General features: G+C 36.4%; 1 protein-coding gene across 2 annotated transcripts; it reads left to right on the forward strand.

Moving 5' to 3' along the window:
- On the forward strand, window positions 1-27,038 carry MTF2 (metal response element binding transcription factor 2). Of its 2 annotated transcripts, none has more exons than XM_039555725.1 (15): window positions 1-227; window positions 10,113-10,311; window positions 10,459-10,540; window positions 12,084-12,179; window positions 12,556-12,656; window positions 12,984-13,132; window positions 14,392-14,487; window positions 15,583-15,651; window positions 16,471-16,594; window positions 19,809-19,876; window positions 20,257-20,427; window positions 21,075-21,183; window positions 21,347-21,405; window positions 21,541-21,645; window positions 22,469-27,038. In XM_039555725.1, the coding sequence occupies exons 1-15, from the start codon at window positions 223-225 to the stop codon at window positions 22,821-22,823; spliced, it is 1,788 nt and encodes a 595-aa protein (XP_039411659.1). In that variant the 5' UTR covers window positions 1-222; the 3' UTR covers window positions 22,824-27,038. The 2 variants fall into 2 exon arrangements, with proteins under 2 accessions (XP_039411659.1, XP_010407421.2); XM_010409119.4 differs by lacking the exon at window positions 1-227 and adding an exon at window positions 498-636.
- The last annotated feature ends 753 nt before the right edge of the window (window positions 27,039-27,791 follow it).

The following is a 27,791-nucleotide window of genomic DNA, read 5'->3' on the forward strand; positions in this document are numbered from 1 at the left end:
AGCGCCTCCTCCGCGGGAAACAAAAATGGCGAGGGGCTGCGCTGGGGCCGGGCTGCCCGTGAGGCGGGTCTGACCGTCCCCCGCCGCCTTCCGCAGCGGGTCCGCGCCCGGGGGGCCCGCTGCGCACCGAGCGCCCGGCCGCACCGCGCCGCGCCGCCGGGGGAGGCTCCCGAGCTCGCCGATTTCCCTGTATGAGGCAGTTGGCACCACTGGAGAGACCGAATGAGGTGAGGTGAGGGGTGGGTGGGTGGGTGGGTGGGGGGGAGGGAGGGGCGGCCGGGCCCGCGCGGTGGGAGGCGATCCCCGCAGCCCGGGCCGCCGGTGCCGCATCCCGGCGCCACGGCGGGGAGCGCGGCGAGGGGCCCCGCTGTGGCGCGGGGGGCCCCGAGGCCTTGGGGGAGGGGGAGGGAGCTCCCTCCGAGCGGCCGCTGGCAAGCGAATGTGAGGGGTCAGTGGTGCTTCTCGGTGACCAAAACAAAGGGAGGGAGGCAGCTGGCCGGTCGGCGGCGAGGCCGGGGGTTGCAGCGGTGAGGAGCCATCAGCCTCGCGCCAGCTGGATTTTCATCTTCTCCTTTAAGGATATTGTCCGAGTAGGCTGCGTTCGCTCGAGTGCGAAGAGAGCAGCAGCACAAAGAGGTAGTGGTGCTCGTTGGTAACTTTGTTTGGGGGGGTTTGTGGTTTTTGTTTCTTTTTTTTTGTTTGTTTGTTTGGGGTGGGGTTTTTTTGTTGTTGTGGGTTTTTGTTTTTTTGGTTTTTTTGTTTTTTTGTTTTTTTCTGCGACGCCTCACCTCTTTAATTTCTGTCAGCCATGACGATTTGAATGTGCACGGTAGGGCTTTAGTCTGCTAAAGTGTGGTAACTGTTGCTGGCTGAAAGCATGTGCAGTAATGCATTTTGATTTTTTTGGTATTGAATTCTGTGGAAAGAATGGGCTGATACCTCTTTTAGTGAAAGAGAACAATATGGGTCTGTGCTGGATGTTCTGGACACTGATATTAGTGTTGAAATACGAGGGGTTGTCATTCATCCATGAAGTATCAGGGTGCTATTAGAAGTCGAGGGCCTGCATAATTAAGTGAAAGGTTCTGCCAGGAAAGCAGTGTAGCCTTATGGTGGTTTCTAGAATTTGTGATAGACCCAGCTTATCATAACTTTAAAGGTCAAACGTAGTAATGGATGATGACATGGTTTTCTCCTGATTTAGAGTAAGGGAATGTGATCAGTGATATACACTCAAACTGCCAAAAGTGTGGGATGGTAACAAAACAGTTTCACTGTTGTTTTTTTTTTTCTTTTGATCTCTAGTCAGGTTGGTAAAAGTTAACCTGGTAACGTTTGTCCCTTTTTTTGAGAGCTCAAATTACATTTAATTTGAAAAAAAATGAGATTAAAAGAGAGGGGGGGAAAGTTTAGTTTCTGTATTATTAGAATACAGGTTAGTGAGTTCATAGCTTTTCATTTAAAGGAGAATAAGGGAAAACAAAGATTGAGAGTATGAAAGGAGATGCATAATATAGTGAAAATGAGAAGGGTCTTTGCAAGGAGGTACAATCTGTGAAATGTAAATCTGTACTGAGAGTATAATGTTTTCTGCAGTTAACCCTTATTTTGTCAAGTACAGGTGTGTGGCTTCTCAACAAATTGCCTTTTCTGTTCTGGAAAGAAGTTTAAATCAGATGTAGATGCTTCTCATATGACTTAATATGGCTAGTCAGCAGTGAGTATATGTATTTTTTAATAGGTGAAAGAGACATGTATTGGTAGTTAGTATGAAGTTATGTTTGTCCCTCCCTGCACCAGAAGATCAGGTAAAATTTATTGGAAGAGTAGCTGTAACAAATGAGTTCCAGTTAATTCCTAGTAGACAGTGGACTTCTGTATTCCCTGGAGATGGATGTGAAGTAATGTAGAGGCACTAAGGCATATTTTGTGCTCCTCACGTGAGTTGTGGAGGAGGAAGCTTGGAGATGTGACTAGAAGCCAATATGAATCTTCTCTTAGTTCGTGAATTGACCGCATATTTTGTGCAACTGGCCGCTGGCCTTGCTGCAGACTTGGTTTCACCTTCTTTACAGGCCTTCCTTGCTGGAAATGGAGGGGAAGTGTGTCTTTGAGCAAAACACAACAGGAGAAGAATTGTAAAACCACAGGTATTGCTGGAGATGTAATCTCCATGGAGGAGTGAAATCAAGAAGCTTAACTTTCTTTGAGAGAAGGAGAACTAATGATGAGAGCATTCCTGATGGGTCTGGACATACTTCATTCACTATCTATCTTCAAGGATAATACTACTTTACTTATGTTTCAGATCTACTTGTTTTTTTAATTCTGTGGAATGCTTATGAAGGTTGCTGTTCTCGTAGACTAACCTTAAAGAAGAAAACTTACCATTCTGGGGTTTTGGTCAGCTCTGAAATAATTTTTCTTCCCCACTTCTTCTAGAGCAAGTCAGCATGTTGTCTGTTATCTCTTTAATTGCTGGGATGTGTGCTCATACTCCCGCAGGTGTGTTGCTGCATGTACTGGAGTTGGGTACTGCAGAAACCCAAGAGGCAGTTGCTGTATTCACAGACGTGCTTAGGATACAATTAAGGGAAATTCTGATTGAAAAGGTGTCCCGTGACCTGGTACCGTTGTTTTCTCCCTGTACCTTCTGCCTCTTCTTGTACAAACACGTGATTGATCCCAAACAAATGGCTCTTGCGATACATGTCTGCCCTGTCCTATTTCCCTGCATACTAAATATGTAGAGAAATATGTTATTCTGTAATGATGTTTTAAACTGTAATGCTTTCACTATTTATATCAAATGGAATTAAACCACTTATTTAAAATTTCTTGAGGGAGAATGTGAGCAAGTAAAAACAAAATTACAAATGATTATAGTATTATGAACATGGGAGTACATTTATCCTGGCGACTACCTCTTTTTAACAGTATGGATCAATCATATTAAGGACAGTCATATTTCACAGGGTCAGAGAACAAAACCACAGTATTCTATCTAGATGCTAACAAGTTTTGTGGAGAAGGAAATAGTCGCTTCCCCTCAGTCTTCTGGCTAAACTTCTTTCTGATATGCAACAGACCCATAGATGTAACTGCTAGTCAGATGAATAGGCTGTGAGGCCTCACGTAGTTTTTATTACCAATTTTTTATTTCTTAGAAGCAAAATTTATTACTTTTGTCAGGTAATGTGATGTATATACTTCTGAAAGCATGGATCTACTTAAAAAACTCACTAATGAAAGGATATTCTGGGATAACTGGAGTGTTCCTTAAAAAGTCTGACCAGACAGAAGAATTCAGAGAAAAAAAATCATAGCCAAAAGGTAAGGCCCTTTGAAAGAATTAAAACCCTTGCCAAAGCCAGCCACCCTATTGGGGTAGTAATGTATTATGTGAAATCACATTTGATTGTCATGGGTAGTATTAGGGTTGACTGGGTAAAGCTGAGAATAAGCAAGTTACAATTTTCATATCATATTGACAAGGAGCGGCTTATACAGAATAGTTACCCTGAAATCATTGGTAGGACAAAGTTGTTCTGCTTTAAATGCTATTTTAACTTCTATCCAGGGTGGATTTGTTAAACTTTGCTCGAGTGGCCTATGAATTGGCTTGCTGCACATTTGAACAAATGTGAACTTGACTCATGTAGGCCCATCAGACCAGACTGCTTTCAAGAGCACCAAGGAAACTGTGTGATGTTCTTGTAGGGCTCTTCCTTACTATTCCAAGTTGTGGAGAACAGAGCTAATCTGTAATGATTAGAGAATAGTAAATGTTACAGCCATCTTTGGAAAGGGCTAAGAGTTCAACTAACCACAGGCTGGTTAGCTTCACTTTGGTCATTAGGGAAGTCATGAAGTCTTCCTGGAGGATGTCTCTGGATGCATGGAAAGGCGATGACTAGTAACAGTCACCAAAGATATAAACCATGGCCTGAACAACCTGACCACCTTGTGTGTTAAAAATGGCAGGGTTTTTAACATGGGGAGAACCTCGTCTAACCTCAGTTTCAGCAAGGCTGAAGGAAGAGATTGAACATGAACTTCATGAAATTCAACAGATAAGAAAGCAAAGTCCTGCATCTGAAGAAGGAACCCCAGGCTAAGATTGGCTGGGGATCTGACAGAAAGCAGAATGCTAGCCGGCACTGTGTCCTGGGAGCTAAGGCAAGTGGTATCCTGGGCTATATTAACAGAAGTAGAAGACTGAGGGGCAGTGATAATTTCCTTCTACACAAAACTTGTTAGACAGCATCTAGATAGAATGCTGTATTTTCGTGCTCCCACTGCAAGAGACAGCCAGCTAGGTGAGTTTGGTGTAGGACCACAAAGAGAGTCAGGGACTGGAGCAGGTGCCCTATGAGAGGGGCCTTAGGGAGCTGGGTTCATTGAGCTTCAGGGAGACATAACTGCAGCCTTCCAGCTCCTATGAGAAAGTTAGTGTGATGCAATTAGTCTCTTCACAGCAGTTCATGGCAGGAGGACAAGAGGTAACTGTGCCTACATTGGAATAAGAGAGATTCTGGAACAGGGGCCCAGGGTGCTTTTGTGGCCACCTGGTTTGACCTCATGGTTAATGCTATGCTGAGCAGGAGTAGAGAGTTCCTGAGAACCTTTCTACCCTGAATTATTGTATTTTCTTAAATGCTTAAAACTGAAAGTAATTTTAATAATGTATTTCTTATCCCCCAATAATTACCCTCTACTTTTCTAGACTGAGGGATGCCTAGATTATGGTCCCTTTGCCCTTCTTTGGTACAGTTGGCTTTTGATTGTACTAGCATGCAAAATAGTGTAAAGATAAGGAGCTCCAAGTGTGTTTTGTAGATGTTGTATGGCACAGCACATTGGAAAAGCAATATTCATTTCAGTCTATGAAGTAGTGTAGAGGATAGACTATAAATCTGGATTTGTACTTTATCCTTTGCTTAATAGAAGTTAATGGCAATGTACTACTATAATGGCCTGTTTACATGTAATTGATTTTTTTCTTTTTTGTTTTTTGTTCAATCGACCTGTTCTGAAGTTTGGATCTGGGTTGGGGTGGAGGAAGTTAACTTAAGTTTGACTTGTCATCCTGCTAATTTTGACCTGCTAATTTCTGACCCAGCAGAATCTTTTTATTTGGGGGAGGAGAGTGTTTGCCACAGTGAACAGATAATGGTTGGTATGAGATCTCATAAATAGTGGAGAAGCTGAAAAGAAGAAATGTGGCTAGGATCCAGCATGTCTCCAGCTGTTAATGTAGGTACTAGATCCAAGTCACAGGCAATGTTGGAAACATGGCTTTAGCTTGGTTATGTGGAGCTGGGTAAACAAGCTAACATTATTACTCTCAGACAAGATTAATTTCCCTCTTCTGCTGTCTTCCAGCTGTGAGCACTTGGTTACCTGGCTTGTTTAGTCACCAGATCTCTTTGTACTTTGATTTGTTTTAAGTATCAGTCAGTGAATCCATAGTAAGGGAAAGAAAACTGAGTAGAAAGCTAATGGAGAAGGCAGCTGGTCATTCCAGAGCTGCTGGGAAGGAAGCAAGCTGCTGTATTGGGTAAGCCATGTGTGAAACTGCCGTCAGTTTTGTGTGTTCTGAGCCCTTGCTAGACCTCCACTCCCCTCATTCCATGTGAATGTTAACTGTCCTGTTTTAAGGAGAGAAGAACAGGCTGCTGGTAGTTCAGTTTTCTCTAATAAAGGATAATAAAAGGCTAGTTTGCAACTTCAGACCAAAAAAAATTGTTATTAATTAGCAATACCATCATACTTCTGGAACTTGAAGTGATTATCTCTAGTTATCATAAGTCCTATCACTATATTTTCCTTTCCTGTGCGATACCGCATTTCCAGTTTTGAGATAGATCCTAAACCTCTGTGAGTTGTCTTAGTAGAATGCTCTGTGTGTGATTTCTAGTCTGAATTCCCTTTTGATAAATCTTTAAAGTCATCATCCCTTCACTGTGATTTCTATTTACCAGGAATAAATGAGCTCTTTGTCCCACATTGAGTTTTCTCAGTGTATTAAAATTTTCTCTTAGTATTCTTTGGGCACTTTGTTGTTAAAACTTAGTTTCTGGAAACATTAAAGATACTATCTGTACTCATAGGGTAGCTATCGCCTGTTACCATTGCAGCATTTATGAGTCAGGTGGTCCTTCTCAAAAAGTTTCCTGAAAGTGAATGGATTGTCAGTGAACCTGACTACAGTTCAGTCATGCAGTCTGGCAGTGCCAGCTGAGGGAGTTTTTGTCCTAAGCTGCTTGTTTGCGTTTATTCAGTTGTGCTTACAAACCATTCTGTGAAGCAGATCAGTGAACTGAGATGGCTGGGGAAAAAAAAAGCCAAACCTGTCCAAGGGAGCTTTTCTTAACAGAAGTTTTTTCATAGCAGTTGTTGAGACTGAAGGAGTACAGTAGTATGAATGATCTTAAGAAAAATTTGACACTTGGAAACAAGAATGTTCAGTCTTTTTGATCCTCCAGCCTCTTTGCATCTTTTCCCCCAGCTTTTCCCACTTCTTCCTTCAGTAGGATTGCTATAGAGGAGTAGAGGCACTAAATGGACACCAAAATTTACTAACTGCTAGTAAAGAGGTTAGAGTTACAAGCAAGTCAAAACAAACAAATTTAATTTTAATAAATAAAATGCTAGGCATAGTAACTGCTTATGGTTCATAAACCTGACTCATTTAGGTAGTTTACTTTGGGAGGCAGTTTGCCATTTCTGTTGACAATTACAATCTTCTGCTTCTGCAACATATTATAAACTAATTCATTAAGTAGATGAATATAAGGTATTCTTCTGTCTGTCTTGCTTGAGAAGACTTCAAGGTGAAAAATTGGTGAGCATTTTCGGTACTTCACGACATCAACTTCTCAAGAAAAGGTGGAAGTTCATTTCTATTTTCAAACTATATCAGTGTGCAGGCACATTTTACTGACTGCTACCACTAACTTCTGAAAGATTGTATGGGTATATAAGTACTTTTCTTTGTTTTTGCATTTTAAGTGCCAGAGTAAGAATACAGTATGACAAACTTAGTATTGAATAATAGATGTAAAGCCATACATTATGACATACAGCGTAGCTTGATTGTGCAAGTTAAATGAGGTAAGTTAGATCTTTATATTGGAAAGTATTTTTTGAAAGACAGTGCATCTGTTGGATATTGTGCAATTATAAGTTCTTGGAGAGAAATGTTTAAGATGGGGAAATTGTTATTTCAAGGTTACTAATTTTGTTGGTAACTATAAATAGTACAGTAGGAAGGTGCTGTGTAACTTTAGGGAAGACTGGAAAGCAAGTTTCTAGGCAACATGGAACCTTAAACTTCTTGCTTGCCAATTTTGAAATTCAGTTTGCCTTTTAACTTCCAGCAAGAGTTTTATTTTAATGGTAGGTGTGACTTTTTGGCATTCCACTACAACAGATAGAGCTGTGACAAGACAGATGGGCAAGTTAGTAACATTTTATGCATGTAGCTTTTACGCTGGTCTGCACCACATTTCTTGTGCGGTAGTTCCAGAGGATACTTCAGAGACACCTACTGTAAGTAACTTACGTCCTGCTCATTAAAGTCAACTTGTTAAAACAGTAGCTCTTCCTACTTAATCTCAGTCAAAAACATTGAGGGAATGTTTCCCTGGAGAGAAACTTCCTATCCATGTGGAAAGCAACTGTTAAGCTACTGTCAGCCTATTGTGGTAACTAGCCCTATTTTCAGTCTCTGAGATAAACCATAAACTGCCTCAGCAGGAGCTGCTTTCGTGAGCTGTTTAGTCGTCACTTCTGCACTGCCATCACTCACAAAGAGAGCAGTATGGACAATGGAGAAGTGTCTGGTTTATTGGCTCACATCTTTACTGTGTATCAAGCTTCCTCAGGGTCTGAAGCTGCTATTGTGAATTTATGCTGTTGTATAAGTAAATGTATAGATTCATTTAAGTGTTTTGTGCCAGAAAATTATGCACACTTTTTTTTTATGATTTCAATGGAGTTGTTAGACAAACTTTTGTACTTAAAAGAATGCTTTTGAAGACTATTTTGAGTATAAAGCTCGTAGTTGTTTTTTAAATGGCAGTCTGTACTGTTTATGATAAATGAATTTGTGTCTTTTTGTGTATTCAGTATGAGATCTTTCACACATTTTTTCAAGTACTGGAAAAGAAGAGCAAACATTCCTCCCTTGTAGCACAAATAGCTACCAATTTCTAGGCTAGCCTAGCCAGGTGAACCTAGCTTTTCCTAGGGTCTTAAACCCTAGAAAAACTTTGGAAAGAAAATTTTTGAACCTCTCTGAGAGTAGTTCTGTCAAAACAGTTGTAAACCAGATGTTAGTACTAAGAAAGCAGAAACTTAGTGTGCTGGGCTGCCGTGCTTTTACTCTATGATGGTAAACCTATTTTGAATGCTACATGTATCCTGTTCCATTTATCAGAGGTTAGAGAAGAGCTGAGGAAAAGCAGCAGTAACTTGAATCAGCTTTTGTGTAAGAAGCAGCAGAATTGGTAAGATTTTTTATCTGGGAAATCTGGCTGGGTGGTGGGTCTGAACACTGTTACTGCACCATGAAGAGAGAAGATGGGAAATGACAGTTTAATTTTCTGATGCAGTGATGAAGGATGTCAGATGAAGTGACAAGGTGCCAGCTGTGAAACAAGCCAAAGGTTTTTGTTTGTTCCTCTGGTCTTCCCTAGTTACCCATCTGAATATTTTTGTATTTGGGATCAAGCAGGACTTAAATTGGTGACCCAGTTGTGCATGAGGATGCCAGAGGCCCATTATAGCTACTCTTTCTGCCATATCATTGTTTAATGTCACACTGATTATAAATATCTTAAAGCAGCTGATTTTCTTGTGCCTAACCTTCCTGGTTTAAACTGTTTAATATGATACTTTAAGCCATTACCTTTCCAGTTTTACTGTCATATTAAATGGGAATAGTAAATTCTTTAGAGAGAAGATTGCTTTCTCTTTGAAGCTGTAGAGCAACTTCTTGAATATCTGTATAGCCGTTCTCAAACTCTATGGGACACTGATTAGTTTACTGCTTTTGCTGGTGCTTTGAGATTAATTCAAATGTTTCTGGTGCTGATAATATACCTAAGATATCTTGAGTGAGGTGAAACTGCTCTTCAATCCTATTTAATTCCCTGATCCCTAACTGTTTGCATCCTAGTTACACATACATGTAGTTTCTAGAAAAAATACATTTGGATATACAAATGGTAGCTTTATTACATAGTCTCAAATTCTGGGTATTACTTATGAAGATTCTTCCTTGTGCACTGTCTGGTCTTGTTTTATAATTTTCTATATTTTGCTCTTTTAATTGAAGCATAGTGTTTCACAGGTAGTCTGACATAAAAGCATGTTCACACTTACATATAAATAGACTATATATTGTGGAATATATGAGGAAAAATGCTTATTGATACAAATAACTCACGATTTTGGGTTTCATGTATGAAGAAATGTTGCAAGATCTGTTGTTTTTCCTTCCTTATTATTTTCCACTCTTATTCTAACAGAGAGGAAAATTTATTTTATATAAGAAATTTAACATGTAGAAAGTCATCCTGTGCTGTAAAGCTCTATAGCTATGCTTAGTGGCAAAGCATGATTCTGTGTTGGGCATACCTCAGTTAGTATTTACCTTCAGCCAGCATAATGCTTAACCTGTATTATCCCTACCAAGGTAATGCAGTTAGAATTGGCTTAGGACCTTTTTAGCTTCCTTGGAATTTTAGAAAACTGGCAGTGATTTGAGTTTTGCATAAGTAATCCTGTATTGAATGTTTTTGATCTGTTTTTCAATGCTTCTGGTGATTATGTGAAGAGTCTCTGAGCTAGGAAGTTTGTGTGTCCCCATTCTCGTTTACATTAGTTGATTTCATAGAATGCTTCTCTTTCTATAAACTTGTCCTTTTCAGATTTTGTACACTTGTATAGTAACAGAGGAACTGCTACTAAAGATGTGTAAAGTCAGAAAAGACGAGCAGGTCTTCCATTACCTGAGGTTCTAGAGTCAGTCATACTGGTATTTCCAACACACATTTCTTTTAACCTAATTCTGGTTACCTCTTCTCTTGCTTCCCTTCCTTTAGAGACTCTACAGCGGTGGGTAATTCACTGGTCCATAAGCGGTCTCCTTTACGTCGCAGCCATAAGAGCTCAGCATCTCTGACCAAGCTGTCATTACGTGATGGACAGAAAGCCAAAAAGCCACTTTGTAAATTTGAGGAAGGTCAGGATGTCCTAGCTAGATGGTCAGATGGCTTGTTTTATCTTGGAACTATCAAAAAGGTAAAGACACTTTTTAACTTCACTGGAGTTGTAAAGTATCACTTATTGTTGAAAATTGCAGTATTATTGTCTCGCTTATGTAGTATGAAATACATTCTTCTGTTTAGTACTTTTACTCATGGCTTCCTCTATATTTCTGTCTTTCAGATAAACAAACTGAAACAGAACTGCTTCATTATATTTGAAGACAGTTCCAAATCCTGGGTTCTCTGGAAGGACATACAAACAGGCAAGAGCTTCCATGAAGTAGTCATTGTTTAGATTACTGTATCTGTTAAAAACATGATTACATTATATTCTTTTATTCTAAAGAGTGGTATAATTTAATGTGATCCAGGATCAAAAATTAGGCAAGTAAGAAAAAAATATTTTCAAACAACTCTGTCGTTGAAGTTACTGTTTTGTTTTGGGTTGGGGTTTTTTATGTTTGTTTGTTTTCACATGTGTGGGGTGGAGAAGACTTCTAAAAATAATCACATTTGAGTTTGTTTAGATGGGGGTAGATTATGTTCTCTGCCTTAACAGAAAACTCCATTTACACCAAGTTTATGTTCTTTGTACTGTTTTCAGTTGAAACAACATGATGTGGAAAGAAACTAAAACCTGGTAAATCTTATGTTTGAACAGAGTTTTGACTTCTAAAAATTTAAAAGTAACACCATAACTGTTGCAGATAAGAAACCATTACAGGTTTTAGAGTATTTGTGTGGTATAAAGAAATGTGTAGTTATCAAGTGAGGCACCTATTGTATAATACCTTTTTGGTTTTCAGACATTTTGATTGTAAATATTTTTTATAACCTAATGCTAATGAAGCATGGATGATAATTCCTTCTGAAAATCCATTACAATTTCCTCATTCTATAAAACCAGTGGAAATCTGCTCTGGTTCTTGTTGCTTCTTGATGTTTAAGCTGAACACTGTCTGCCTGAAGGAGAAGCTTTGTATTTGTAATAGCAAAAAATCAACTGCTTTATTTCTTGAAGCTTGTAAAAAAAAAAAAAAAAAAAAAAAAAAAAAAAGCTGTTCTCCTTCTGTATAGTGCTAGTTTATGATCTGATTCATTTATTCTAGCTATCAAAACTTAATGAATGAGTATGAGAAAATTTCAAGTTGATGACCCTTATGGGTCCCTTCCAACTCAGAATATTCTGTAATTAAGAAGCTTGTATTTTAATCAGCTGTTACATTGGTATGTGGTATAAATGGAGCAAGACATAGTTTTGTTTCCAGTTTGCAAACTTACTTTTTTCTCTTACCTCTATCTTAACTGTGTGTTTCTGTATGCTTGCAGATATGTGTAAGTAGTAGTAACAGTAGTAATGTTGGATGTTAAGGGTTTAAGGCTGCTTTGGCAGATATGTCAAAAAGATATGCAAAGTGTGTACATACTTATGTGGAGAGAAACACAAAATAATATAAATACAAAAGATATATTAGTTGTCCAGATAGGTATTTTTAGCCTAAATTTACATTCTTTATTCAGTTACTGATTTTTTTATTGTTGATGTTGAGGAACCATGGACTGCGTAGTCAGTAGGCAATATAAAGCCTATAAATATCTGATAGCTTACGATAAGTGATATAAATATTTGTAACACAGTCTGTACAAAGTGTCTGAATATGTTCTTACTAAGAAGTTTGGCTCTGTAACAATGTGTTTCTACAATGCATGCATCTGTAAGTGAAATTATGAAGAAGGCTATACATGTGGTAACTGTTCCAACTGCAGATGTAATCTGAAACAAATCACAATCTCGTCTTTGTCTAGGAGCCACTGAGAGTGGGGAAATGGTCTGTACAATATGTCAGGAAGAGTATTCAGAAGCACCAAATGAAATGGTTATATGTGATAAATGTGGGCAAGGTAACTAGATTTTTTTTCTGTTTACTGCATTTTAAAAGATGTTTTGATTTGTTTCACAAAGGAGGATATTTGCCCGGCTATGACTGACTGCTCAACTGATCTTAAATTTTGTAGCCCTTAGTGGCTATTAACAGCTCAGTGAAAGATGATAATCCATGTTAAAGTGACTAACACCTGTTCTGTAAGTCAAGATTATTTTTTTCTACTAAGAAAATTTAAAAGACCATTTTGAATGTGTTACCAATCTTTTTGTTCAGGTTTTTGGCATTTAATGATGGATAATGCCTTATAGTTGCATTGAAGTTATATATAGTTAATTCTGTGTAAGCTTCTTTTGTCATTTTAATAACAGTTTGGCTGATCATTTTTCATACAGGTTACCATCAGCTGTGTCACACACCAAATATTGATTCCAGTGTGATTGATTCAGATGATAAATGGCTCTGTCGACAGTGTGTCTTTGCAACAACAACAAAGGTGTGTTTCTAGAAAAGAAACGTTAATACATCTCATATTGCATCTTTGTTTTTGAAACTGAAACAATATAAAGATACGGCATTTTTTTCAGAGTTTTCTTTTAATCTTTGATCTGAATGCAAGTTTTGTATGTTGAGAAGTAATGCTGTTTTTAGAAATCGACAGTGTTTCACTTTTAAACAAACATGCTAGTATGAAAACATAAATGCACGTGAAAGTATTTGACTTGAAAGTTATGAAAACTTGTCTACAATCAAATTAAAAGCTTTGGAAGTTTCAGAAGTATAGTACGGTTTTTTGTAAACTGATGTAATTGTTTTGGCCCAGAGAGGTGGTGCGCTTAAGAAAGGACCAAATGCCAAAGCACTGCAAGTCATGAAACAAACGTTACCGTATAATGCAACAGACCTTGAGTGGGATGCAGGTCATAAAACCAATGTCCAGCAGTGTTACTGCTATTGTGGAGGACCTGGAGAGTAAGTAAATGGATTATATGTAAGAACTTTTCTCTAATGCATTTGCAAACTTTGACTCTTTTCTTGTAGACTTTCTTGTGAACTTGTTAGTTTCTGTTGTGTGTATGTGTTAGAAACTGGATGCAAAGTGGGATTTTGAATTCTATATACATTAAGTGTCTCACAGCGGGAAATTATTAATTTCTTAATTAATTTCTTTTCTTCTCCCATGAAATATTTTGGTTTGTTTTAATTTTGTCATGTGACCATCACAGATCATCACAGTACGTTCTATAATGAGCAAGAAATTTTTTTTTGTGTTGCTATTGTTGATGTGTTGAGTTTGGATGGAATTGTTTGTTAATAGTCTTGCAGTTCTAGGTGTTATTTTTCTGATGTTAACTCAGCTCTGTCATAAGTCACGAAGATACATGTACCTAGAGATTAGTTTACTAAATTTTGTTGGACTAGACAGCTGTCTGATTCTACCATAGCATCATATCCTGATTTTCAGTTGCTGGCAGGAGAAAGATGGTTTTTTTTCCTCTAATGGTGTTACAGAGTCCTTTGCTGGTTATTTTTTACAAGAAAGGCAAGAAGAGGATTTCTTAAGCAGATAGAGATGAGTACTCTGGTGTCAGCATGAATGAGTGAATGAATAAGGTAGTGTTGAAGTTTTGAGGTCAAGGCAAGTAAAGAGTCCCACAAAGAAGCCAAGTTTTTGAGTGTATAGACACAGGACAGAGCTCTAGTTTGAGAATTTTGAGACTTCAACAAACATCACTGTCAGTTTTGCATGGTTCCTTTTCTCAAGGGAGAAGCTGAAAAAGGAAAAGGTGTAAACTATGAGGTTTCTTTTGAGGATTCAAGTAGTTGGATCCCCCAGAACAGATGTTTGTGACTTAATGCAGTTGTGTTGTGCTTTAGAAAATTACAAGGAAGCTAATCTGGTATGTCAGAAGGAGTTTGTATGGAGTTCCTGAATGCTTATTATTGAGAATTATAAGGTGTGGTTGTCAGAGTAAATTAAATGGTTTTTTCTCCTTAATTTAATAACTTAATTAATTATTTTACTAGGCTATCTTTTTCTTAGTCTGTCTTTTCTAGTAATTCATTATGGAAGTAAATGTTACTGAAATATCCCTAGAGATGAGTTTGTTTTATAAACTGTGAAAATCAGTTTGGGTCAAAAGATGTCTTCCTATTTAATTTAAACATAATGAAGAAAGAATTTTCAGTAACTTTTTAAACACATCTTGTTTTTCTCTCTGTTGTTGAAGCTGGTATCTAAAGATGTTGCAGTGCTGCAAATGTAAACAGTGGTTTCATGAGGCTTGTGTGCAGTGCCTCCAAAAGCCAATGCTTTTTGGTGACAGGTAAGAAAATTAAGCTGTACTTTATGGTTGTCTTTATTTAAAATGGGAGGGAAGTCTCACACACGAGCTTTTATTACAGCATCCATAACACCAGGAGTATTTTTCAAAAATGAGTTGTGTTTTGAGTAGTTTATAAACAAGACAGCCTGTGTTCAGGTGCCAGGAAAATACAGTTCTTCATCTCAGTTGAACGGGGGATGCAGTGGTGGGTGGTGGAGAGGTAACCAATGGAGAGTTGGATTCCAGCTGTTACTGACTTCACTTTGTGTGGAAATCCCTTATACCATAGGTGCTGGGAGATGGAATGCTTTAAAGCTGACCCCTTTAGTCGGCCTATTAGGATAAAGGCTCTCGAGTTCCTAGTGTGTAGGTGACTTATCTCTTACACAAACAGTGGACACCATGCTTGGAGTGGGCTGTTGGTGTTGGGTGTGCAACAGTTCCCCGCACTAACAGTGTAAGGCATTGGAGAGAGCTGGAGGCATACTTAGACTGAGGGGAACTCTACATCCTCTGTTCATGTGTGAGGAGTTAGGACAAAAAGAAATGAGAAAGTGCTGGTCTGTGCTTTTATTTTAAGAGGAACTTTGAGCACTTGCAGCAGATGAAAGAGGAAAACTGGAGAAGAGAATCAAAGAGTATTTAATTAATTATTTATTATGATTTTATATAGGAATTTTGCTGGAATGTTTGTATAAAGGAACTGAGTTAGGATGCAGGAATGTATGGGTCCTTAAAATGCATGTTTACGCTGGTGCACAGGTTTTTGCATTTGAGAGATTGTGCTGGGGACATTACAGAGCATCTTCATTGATACAGTCACAGGCTGAGGGACTTTCTCAGGCAGAATGAAACAGTGGTAGCAGGATGAAATTGAAGAAGTACCTTGTATCTGGCCCAGTAGGTATCAGCACAGATTATAGAAGTTGCGAAAGTAAGAGAAGAAAGGGACTCACAAATACCACATGGCTGAGTTTTTCTAGCTTGCTTAATTTTCCTTTTTTTCATAATCAGAGTGTTAAAACACTGTGCGTGTGTGTGTATGGACACCCACAACCCAGGCACATGTACATATACATATGTATATATTTTTAGGTTTTATACGTTCATTTGCTCAGTTTGCAGTTCTGGACCAGAATACCTCAAACGTTTACCCTTGAGATGGTAAGTATGAATTTTTAAAAAAAAGGGTGAGTTGAATACATGCTTTGTTTTCCTTTTTGGTGTTTTGGTCCTCTTTGCTAAAAAGGAAGTCTACTTGTTAGCTTGAGCTGTTTCCCGAGTCATTCTTGCTGTATATCTGACCAGAAATAAGTTTCTTTCAGAGTTTATCCTTAACTGTAGAGATAATTTTGTGATTGCATGCTCTTGGGATTCATTCCTGGGATCATTCAGTGAAGTAACAAACAACTACTCACTTGTTGTATATGTGAAGATTGAGATACCAAAGTTAAGTATTTTTTGCACACTTAGGATCCTGCTGTATTATGTAAGCCAAACAAAGTGAGTACTAGAGTACACATCTTGATACATTTTGTAATAGTTTCCGTGAGGAGTCTTAATGGAACTAATCTGTAATAGAAATTATATCCAATGTTGCTAACAAACACATGGTGTTAATTTAGCAATTACCTTGCTAAATGTTAATTCACCAAAATACTTGCATGAATTCAGGACTGATACATTCAAGTATGAATTCAGACTTGCTTACATGTCCCATGGTCCAGACCAGTTTTGGAGTTCGAAAAAATACCATGACAATGAGAGGAGGCAGAAATGAAAGTGAGTTTCAAAACAGAAGGAATCATTTGAAGAGAAATTGCAGGAGGCTTCATGGTGTGTCTGGATTGAGTGTTTTTAAGTTGGGCTTTATGTTCCTCCAACTGTATCATGCTAATATCTTTTCTACTAAATTGTTTCAAAGGAAAGCAATTGGAAGAAATATACTTGTTTTCTCTGTTTTTTTTTATTCAAATATTCTAGGGTAGATATAGCACATCTATGCCTTTACAACCTAAGTGTTATTCATAAAAAGAAATACTTTGATTCGGAGCTTGAACTTATGGCCTACATTAATGAAAACTGGGATAGATTGCATCCTGGTGAGGTAAGTAGGTAGAATACCCTTTCTTGTTCTTAAATCACAGTGCATACACATGTCCTGAAAGTTAACAACCTATGAACTGTTTTACTCTGGATGTTAAATCCTTTAGTACCTTAAATCTGGTAATCCCAAATAATGAAAAAATTTTTAATTTCCTTGCAGAAATAGAATGGTTTTTAGGTGGTGTATATTTTTCTAAACTGTAAAATTTCTTCAAGTTATCTATGCAGCTAATTACTTGCATAGCAACTTTTCATTACTTAACTGTTTATTCTGTTGCATATCTACCTTCTCCTTTAATTTCATAATTTTTTTTACTACTTTGATATTTTCATGTGCCTGGACCAGAAAATCTAAATGTAGAATTGAATGCAGAGTGTATTGTGTATGAAGATGACAGTCAAAGTCTCTAAGGTGTAACACATTATGTGTTAAATACTGTATTCAAAAATTTCTTCTTTCCTTCCTAATTCATACAGTGGGGGTGGTCAGTTTGTGTCCAGGTCTAAAAATTGTTTTGATCCTTTTTCAGTTGGATTCAAAATGTTTTGGTTTAAGTTCATTACTATACTGGTTATTTTCCCAGCTATTTGATTACTGGGCATTTATCTTAGCATTAAAAGAAATCCATTTACTCAAGCAGATTCTCTTTATATTTAACTAAGAGGACCAGTGTTGATCTTTGTTTCTGCATAAGAGGTTAGATGCAAAAATTTATGATTTCAGTTCAGATTGGCATACTGCTAGTCGAGTAAGTGCTTTATTTTGTGCATGAAAATTGTTTAGGGTTTTGAAGGTTTTTTTAATACATGGCATATAGTGGGTTGAAGTTTTCTAATTATGAGAAAATCCTGCCTTTATACTTCTCTACACTAAATTCATTTATCTGTAGTCCATTTTTACTAGCACACGCAATTTGAGAACCAAGTGTATGTTTGTGGTTTAAATGAGTAATTATTTTTCATAAATAATGGGAAATAGTCTAAACATATTTTAAACTCTCAGTTTCAGTAGTTTGTTAGAATGACAAGCATACACTAAAGCATTACTAAAAATTAGTGTCATGAATACATATCTGGTTTACTTTAGTATGTACGGCGTCTTTTACCTAAGTCATATAAAATCCATAAGTCTGTCATATCAAGTCTTGAGCCTTGATTAAAATAAGGCTGCACACAATGTAATTCTCACATCATCTTTTCAGTAGAATGAATGTTTTAGCTATCTTATTGTATAGCCTAATAAGTATGTAAGCTGTTTTTAATTTTGAATTTTGTTTTTCTTAGTATTGAGGGAAATGTAGAAGTAATTTGTTTGTTCATTTAATGTAATATTCTTTAACATAATTTCATGTCAGACTGGCTGGTCAGGGCAGTGGATGAGGAGAGTGAAGGTGTCATTAATTTGGAGCACACGTCATTTTGAAGAAGTTGAAAGGCTGCAGTCCTCTCTGTGCTCTTCCCCCTTCCGCTTTCAATCCATCCATGCTCAATCTGTGAAAAACATGCAACTAAGGGGGAGGAAGGAAAGGGCAGATCCAAAATAAATTAACTCACCTCTTTGTGTTGTTTTCAATTCTTTAATATTTCTACACCTTCAAGGAAACTGCTAGTTTGAAGTCTGAATGCTACGTTTTTGTAGGGCTAGATTTTGAATAAATTTATACAAGCTGTATTGAGGAAATTTCAAGATTTTATTCTGAAAAGATTTTAAATGTCTCTCATGAAGTTGGCAAAAATTATCTTGTAAAATCTGATTAACTTTGGTTAATTAGGGGAATGAGGGAAACAGAAATTAATCACAGAAATAATTGACATGTACCATATAATGATTTTAGGGATTTTGTAATCTCCTTAAATTGCCGCTGTTAGAAATTACACTTTAGTTTACTTCTCTACCTATTCATACTTGAGTAAGAGGAAAAGGGTTTTAGCTGTAGGTAAGATAGTGGTAAATGATGGAGTTATCAGACCTCCTAAGCCAGTAGTTTTTAACATGTTATTCTTTAGAATGCAATAAATATGTGGCAGTTTTCTCTAGTTTAGTGCTGTAGAGTTGCCAGACCTCTGGATAGCATATGGTGAACATGGAAAACAGGTTGTTACTTTCTTTAGCTAAAACCACTTGAATACCTTCCTTAGCTTTAGCAGTCAGGTAGACTGCCAGTCTTGCTCAAAATTGGTTAAAAGGTTGGGGTTCTTGAGTCTATTTACTCAATTATTTAGCTGTTAGCACATTGAATTCTTTTACCTTTTCTCTGTGTCTTGTTTGGTGAGAATTGTATTCTTTAGGAATTACCTGGTCATTGTTGGGTTTTTGTTGGGTTTCTTTGAGCTGCCAGTGTTGTACAGTCTGGTCTTTAATATTCGTATTAAAAGTGAAACTTAAACTGTTGTCGGCTCTATAATTAAAGGTAAATTTACAAGTTTTGGCATGGCAGCTGGAGATAATAGTCATTTTGCTGGAATTGAAAAGTAGATGTATAAATATAAATGTAAACAAACTTATTTTACATTCTGTTACATAAATGTTGTATCCATTTTATAGTTGCCACCATACTTGTTCTGCTTTTCTCTGTAATTCTTCATGCAATTTTTTCAGAGAGAAGATTCCATGTTTTGAAAGCTTGATAGGGACTAGTTATTTCAGGCTTTGGTGAAAGGAGGGAGGCTAGACTAGGCCTTAGCAAAAGGGGCATGAAAATAGACCTACTGGTTTGGGTTTTTTTAAAATTCTAATAATTTTTCTGTATGTTTTCCTTTTTTTTTTTCCCTTATCAAATTGAGTAATATAAAAAAATGGGAATTGGGTCCTGTGGCAGGATTTTGGTTAAAAATTATCATAAATAACTAAGTTCTTTTGTCAATACAGTTATCTTCTGTTTGCAATCTCAGTTAATTTGGGAGTACATACAGAAGTTTTTTTGTTAGGAGTCTCGGAAGGACAATCTAGTGTTACGTTCCCTCATTACACTAAATGTTTTCAAGGTATTATTCTTGTACTTCTTAAAAGTGAAACTCATTCAATGGTCTGGTCTTGGTCTTGGCATTAATTCTGTGGATGTAAATCACAGAATATATAGGATTATGATTAATATGCAACCACAGCATTTTAAGTACTTCACATTCAAATCTGTAGTTAAAATGACTCAGAGTAACTGGGATCTTTCTATTACTAAAGAATTTGACAGCTTAAATGACTTCTTAATACTTTACAGCTGGCAGACACACCAAAATCTGAAAGATATGAGCATGTCCTGGAGGCATTAAACGATTACAAGACTATGTAAGTTATTGGTACTTTTGGTTTTAAATGTTGGTGCCTATTTAATCTGACTTAGGTTATAGTTTTTAATCTATGTAATGATCACTCTGGCTGTAGATAACGTTTTAAGTTTTAAATACTGTTTCTATTTCAAACTATAGCATCACGTGACTCTTTTGATTGGGACCCAGACTATGAGAAAAAATTGTTTTAACTTCCATCCTCTTTCCACTTCACATTCTGTTTTTGAGAGGGAGGATTGTGATAAGGTTAAAGAGGGGAGTAAAATAGTGTTTGAATGAATATTCTCTTTGCGTAGTTTTGTTTTGCATGTACACTGCTATTTTAAAAGTTGCTTTCCCTGGTATCAGAATTTTAACAATTAATTGAACATCATCTAGGTTTATGTCTGGAAAAGAAATAAAGAAAAAGAAGCATTTGTTTGGCTTGAGAATTCGAGTTCCTCCTGTGCCACCGAATGCTGCTTTAAAGGCTGATAAAGAACCAGAAGGAACTTCTCATGAGTTCAAAATTAAAGGCAGAAAGTCTTCTAAACCAATCCCTGATGTGAGGTAAAATAACCCAGTCATCCTAGCAGTGTTGTGGTTAATTGGGGCTACTTTGGGTATTTTTTGGTGCCTGCAAAAAAGGCCTTTTCTTTGTAGAATGGGGTTTTTAAAAAAATAATTGTAAAGGTGGATTACTTTTAGGAACAAGGTTTTAGGACAAATGTAGTTAACTTTCTATAAGGATTCTTATAAAAAAATCGACATGAGGTTTAGCAGTAAGAAAATAGAAAATGTCTCAACTTTGCTGTCATTTGGGAAACAAAACCTTTTGCCTTACTGGATCTCTTAAGCAATAATTAACTAGAATTCTAAATAGACAGTATTCTGTGAAATAGTAGCTTGTATTGGTAAATGTGCCATCTTTTTCACTAAGAGTGATCATATGAATAAATTATATTTAACACTTGTTCATTCCTCTTCAACATTTGGGAATCAGTAATGTCCCTAGAAATACCTTGACTCTGTTGATGTTATTACAAAAACAAAACCACGTAGCTTTTTACCTGCAAATTTTGGTTTGCCAGAATCATCTCATTTAATACAATGTTTTAGAAATCAATATCTAATTGTATGTTCATTGCCAAAGGAAAATATGTATTCAGTGAAAATTATCATCAATAATACAGAATAAAATACCAATTTTCTTCTAGGGAATTAAGTAATGGTATAGAAAGAAAGGGGAAAAAAAAATCAGTAGGTCGTCCACCTGGTCCCTATACAAGAAAAATGATTCACAAAACTCCAGAGTCATCTCCTCTGGTAAGGATATTTCTTCCCCCTTCCTCCCTTCCTTCTAACTGCATCATAAATGTTGAAGAAAAACATAACAAGTTAACATGAATTTATATTCCCCCACTTGCTCTCAAATAAAATCAATTAAAAAATCAAGATTTAAGTTGAAGTACCTTTTTTTTCCCTGTAGGATAATGAACCAGTTCCGGTGATAGAGAACCCAGCCTTGGAATTACCCTGCACTGTTGGGTAAATTAAAAAAAATACCCCTCCCATAAAGCATTATAACACTATGTAATTTATATGTTTGCTTCTGAAAGGTCAGCTCAATTTTTGATATAAGATTATTTTTTTATGTGGCAAACCTGTTATCTTGCAAAACAGGAAATCTGATGGAACTGCACATTCATCCAATACCTCAGATGTGGAATCCACAGGTGCTGCCAGTATGAAAGAAACTACCTCATCTAGCATTTCCAGACATTATAGGTAACTATCCCGTTATGCTATCTGCTATAAAGATAAGATTTGTAGTGTATCAATTTTGATAAAATATTCTCAGAGTAGAGCTATAAATTGCGTGCGGAAATATAAAGAAATAGGATGAATGAAAATTAGTCTTTAATAGTTCTGCTTACAACTCACAGGGTGAAGATTTTTTGGTGCTCACTAACCATTGTTTTTGATGTAAAATAAGTGGCTAAGTTACATTTACTGAAAAGAATTAAACTGTGTAAACGTTTGCTGAGCTTAGTTTTCTACTAGTGGTCACAGAAGAACTGATGTGTACTCTGAATTAATTTTAGCAGCTTTTGTTTTTGTAGGTTTGTGTATTCATGTTATAAAATACTAAGTATGCTGTGATTTTTCTACAGTCAATAGAGCATGGAAAAGTTTTGGCACAGTCTTTATAAATAAATTATTAACTACAGTCAATCTTCCTGCAAGTAAATTGTTACTTGAACTTTTCCCCCTCTCAAGTTCAGCAAATATAAATTTCTCTTTTATTGAGGTACATGGATTCTACTGTTTTGTCTCCCCTTTCTGGTTCATGCTATTAAGTGCTTTCATGAGTAATTTTTGTATGCATTAGTGATATAAATAGTCAGTTTTTAAAAAGCTCATGTTTAATTTAGAGTTCTGAAATTGTTACCTAAGTGCCATACTTACAGTTACCTATCTGTGGGCAATAAGTATTTTATGAGTGAAAAACAACAAAAATTATTACATGAGTGGCATGGAAATAACTGATGATACAGCATACATTTTGAATTTCCTTGGAGTTAATGCTGTGGGTTTTTATTTTCAATAGTTTATCTGACTCGAGAAAAAGGACTCGTACAGGAAGAACTTGGCCTGCTGCAATACCACATTTGAGGAGGAGAGGCCGCTTTCCACGAAAAGCACTCCAGACTCAAAATTCAGAAATTGTAAAAGATGATGAGAGCAAGGAAGACTACCAGTATGATGAACTCAATACAGAGATACTTAACAACTTAGCAGATCAGGAGTTACAGCTCAATCATCTAAAGAACTCAATCACTAGTTACTTTGGTGCAGCAGGTAGAATAGCTTGTGGGGAAAAATACCGTGTGTTGGCTCGTCGGGTGACACTTGATGGAAAGGTGCAGTATCTTGTGGAGTGGGAAGGAGCAACTGCATCCTGACTGTAGGACTGAACATTATGTTCACTGCACTGTCATCTGTAAGTACAGTTCATAATGCAGAGCCACGAGAGAAATGGTCTTTAAATGTGTTTCTCAAAAAAAAAACAAAAAACAAAACCAGTTTAGCCTTAACATGTAATTGTTATCATTACAACTCTTGTGATAAAGACTTATCTTTTTAAAATCTGATCTGAGACTTTAAATTTTTTTATCTGAACATTGTTAGATTGTTTTAGGTTGGGATATTTTGGGTTACAATTGCTTAAAAATGTGCATGGTGTTTAAAAAAAGATGACATTCTCTAGAGAACATTCCATGGATACAGTTATTGTGATTTAGAGAAAATATTATGTAGATAGCACAAATATTTGAAAAATCTTGGTTTGTTTTCTTACCCAAATGTTTGCAGAAATGTATTTCTATTTCAATACTTTCTAGATTTCATAAGTGCAGTGTATATAATGCCTACTGAAGACTGTAAAATACTGAAGTTTTCTTTCAAACAAAGTGTAAAAAAAAAAAAAAAAAAAAAAAAAGAAAAAATATATTGAGCCTGTAAATTGCTCTGTGACCAGACTTCATTGTCTTCTTAATATATTCTCTGTGTGTGTGCGTGTGCGCGTGTGTGCGTATATACAGAGGTGTATATGCACACACAGACCTGGGCGTGTATATAGATGTGTGATTGTGACCTATGCAATACAATTATGGGATCGGTCAGCTTCTGAGAATACATCCCATAATTCTTTTTTCAGGAATAGTTGCCAGTATTTACACAGCAGCATTTCTTCTCAGGCTTATTGGGTGCTGTTGCTTTTTATGTACTAAGGAAAAGTGTCCAACCAGTGCAGCATGTTCTGGCAATGGGTGCAGTCATTGATGTTTGTGTGCTCTACATTCCTTTATTTTCTGTTTGAATTAACCATTAAAAGATAATGCAGGATCTGAAGATTTTGAAATCAGTTCTACTGGAAATAACAATTTGAAAGTTCTTGTGGCACTCTGATTGTAAATTTCATGTCCCAGTTACAAAGTATGTTGACAGGAGTTGTGCAGGATTTCTACATATCTGTAGAAACAGTCATATTTTGATAAGTGTAGTATGAACGAAGTGTATTATTGCACAGGGTCAACAAATGTTGCCATTTGAAGTAACATTACTGAATTTATTACAACATTACCTCTTTTGTGTTTATAAAATGTACCAAGTTTTAAATTGATAAGATTACTTTACTTGTTAAAAAAAAGTCAAAAAGTCTCTTGCCAGTATTAGATGTTTTTTCTTTGTCTGCTACTTTTGAGGGGGTTTTAGCCAAAGAGTAAACAGAAGAATATTTTTACTTTGGTGGTTATTCACTGTACTGTATAAGGTTAGTTTTCTTACATGCTTACAGTTTGCCACCAAAATAAAATTCTGTAACATTAACAAGTGACAGAGTGGTTTAAAGTGTACTGCCTGAATTAGTACTTATTTATTCCATTACTTGGTTATTTGACTTTTTCTGCTCATCTTGAACATCTTGAAAAGGTGATCTTTTTTTTGTCACCTTATAGCCAAAGGAAGCAGAGAAAGCTTTTTATCCTGTGCTTGGCTTATGGCTGGCTGGGTTATATTAGCTTTATAAAAATGCTAATTACAAGCTCCCACTTCTGTTTACCTTCACTAAAATGTGTGGGTTTTTTCCTCACACCCTCAGCTATTAATTTAATGTTGCCTTGCCTATAGCTGCAATATTTTGATAACACAGCAACTTCATGTTAATTTTTGAATGTTTATATCTTGAGATAATGCAAAATGTAAAGCCTTTGTAACCTTACTCACACCATCTGTATTTGTCTTTATTGTTTCACTTTATCCAAGTCCTTTAATTCTAACTGAACACCAGCAGTATTTTTCATAAAGATTCATTTAATGATAAATATTGGAATGTACTTGGGGACTTTAGTGGGGGAGGTGTGGGGAAAAAATATTTGTCAAAGCTGTCCATAGACTTAACTATTGTGAATGTCATTTCATTTTATTATGGTGGTTGACTTAACTCTGATGTTCAGTTTGTATTTTTGGAATTGCTTTTTTCTTAGAATTAAAAGACCAACATTAAATGTGTGTATTTTTTGAGAGAGAAGAATGAGTTTTGATTCTGTACTCTTGTGAAGCACATATTTGGTGGCATCCTCTCATCCATCATTTCCCAATCTCTAGCTTTCCTGTTCCTGTCCTGGAGACACTTGCCCTGCACATAGACACTAACTGGTGTTCCAGCTATGGTTGAGGGATGCTTTGTTACAAGGTGTCATGTACTGGAAAATGCTGCAATAGTGCTGCTGAAGATAGAGCTAGAGTAGTAATTAAAGCACACCTACAAATGCCTTTCTCATTTTATGTGAATTTCATTGTATGTAGTAGTAGTGGTGTGTCTCAAGGAAAAAGACAAATGTTGCTGTATGTAATGATTTCATTTTGGTATAACTCGATCATTGTATGTATGCATGTGTGTAAATATATGTAATTCAACTTTGTTGTGGTCACTGATTTAGAACCATTTCTCTGTGTATGATATTTAATATTTTTCCATTATGTTTTATTTGTATTACAGTAGTGTTTAGGTAGGAGAAGTCTCTTGTGACAGTTCTAAAAATATAGGTATCGCATGAACAAGACAGCAAAGAAATAATGGCACAATACTGGTCAGAATTGTAAAATAAGCATCATAGCAAACTATTTGTCAAATCATTGTTCTCAACAAAAACTTCAGCAGGAATTTTGAATAAAACTATGGTTTTTCTATGCATAACAGGCATTTTGAAAAATCTCTAAGCATGATACATGAAATGCAGGTCATTATTTTGATTTAACATGAAGACAAAAAAAGGCCTCGAAGGTGAAGAGGAGCACTTTATTGTCTAGGGAGAGGGGGCAAAGATAATTTAATAAACAGAAAAATGGTTTGTCTTTGGAACATCCTAAACATCCTACTAAAGTGATCTTTAGTGTTGTATTTTAAAAGGAAGTTGGTGAATTGGGATGGAACACTCCAAGGCTGACCATGGAGCAGTAGTCAGTGATAAGGATAAATTGGACAGAAGCATCAGTTCTGTGCACAGAGTGAAGAGGATGAGTCTTGCAAATGCTACACAGGTAATATGTTCAGGCATGTCTCTAGTTGCCTCATATCTGTCTGAATGAAAAATAACCCTCCAGTTAAGGGCATGATGGGAGAAAATTACATTTTGTACAAATAGCAAAAAGGGTTTAGGATGCTGTCATTCTGTCAATGTTGAACTTAAACTGATGGCTAAACACCCACATGGAGGTGTCATATCTATTGATACCCAAATTTAGTTAGAAAAACATATTAATGCATGGGTTAAACATGGGAGTTGTCAATGTTTTTAGAAAAGTTAGCTGTTGAGTATTTTTATTTTTTTTGTAATTTGGATCATCTATAGGTGAGGTGTAATGAAGACATGGGAAAAGAGTCTCCTTTGGAGTCCCTGAAGGAAGTTGGAGGGGGGAAACAACTGTCTTTTAGCAAAGATTGTGCAGGACGATAGAAAGTAAAGCAAAAGACCACTATAAGCTGTGCACAGTCTGAGAATGAGCTTGAAATTTGATGCTTTTGCTGTCTTTCAGTTTTATCATTCAGCAACAATGAAACAAGATTTTTGTATTGTCTTAGTGTTTTAGTATTTTGCATTTTTGAATCCCTTAATGTTCTCAATTAGCTCATCTCTGCTATTTTTTAAATCAGATTTGTACATATTTCATCATTGAAATCCATATACTGTAATACCAGCAGTTACTCTGGTTCTCACTAGTGCCAAAATACTTGCTTGCAGATACTAATTTTTCAAATACAGCTGTAGTTCATACCATTCTTTTCATATAATCTTTCTTCTAATCTGTTTACTGATACTATTTCACCAGTATGTGTTTTTCTTTCACTTGATCTAATTTATGTTTCCAGCTTCTCAATTTGACAATATTCCATTTGCTTCCCATTGTTAGCTACTTAGTGTTTGGCACTGATTGACTTCCATGTGGTTTAGGTTTCCTAGTCTTCTGTTTATTTAATGTTCAATACAGTACCTTCCAATCCTGATATCTGCAGTTTTACTCTTTAACAAGCTCATTTACTTCAAAACCTGCTTTAAAGCAGGAAGCTAATTGATAGTTCTGTCTTGCTCTAAATAAAGTTTTTTCTGTAAGCACCATTTCCAAGTCCTTCATTTGTGCTTTGCCATTCTCTAATGAATATTCACAAAACTTGGGTATTGTTGCATTCGCTTGTGTCAACATGTAGTGGGATGGTTACTGCTTTGCTATGTACATGTTTTCTCATTCATGAGCATTACTTACGTTGCCTACTTTGTTATTTGGTTCCTCTAATTTGGTATTCATAACTTCACAAATTGGTTGCATGCTAGCAGAGACCCAAAAGCACTAAGGGTAAATTTCTAGAGATCGTCAAGAATAGTTGGAAATTGTGGGAAAGGGAATTAATGAACAACTGGAAAGGTTTTAACTCCATTAAATCCTTCAGCATAGAAGAAAAGGACTTTAATTAGATGTTTAATTTTGGGTCCCTTAGCATAAGGTTGAAATGTATAGATATATGCTTCTAGAACTTTTCTTTTGGCAACTCAGTGCCTTCCTTATGCACCTGTATTCCAATTTAGCAGGTAGCAGATGGAGAGCAAGGAAGGATGTTTTACTTCCAGAAACTTGGTAAGTACCAAGGGAAGAAAGGAGTTTGGCAACAGTATGGGTTCCAAGTCTCATTAACTGTTGTAAACTATAGCACTAGACAGCATGAGAGATGTAATTCAGATGCTTCTGGTGAAACTTCAGCAGTGTAGGTGTGCTTACTACTACTTCTGAGTTTATCATTATCTTATTTTTTTCATTATTCTATTACTATTTTATTATCTTTACCTTTGATAAAAATCAGGTTATGTTATATGAAT

This window comes from Corvus cornix, chromosome 8 (assembly GCF_000738735.6).
Source record: "Corvus cornix cornix isolate S_Up_H32 chromosome 8, ASM73873v5, whole genome shotgun sequence".
Classification (NCBI taxonomy): Eukaryota; Metazoa; Chordata; class Aves; order Passeriformes; family Corvidae; genus Corvus; species Corvus cornix.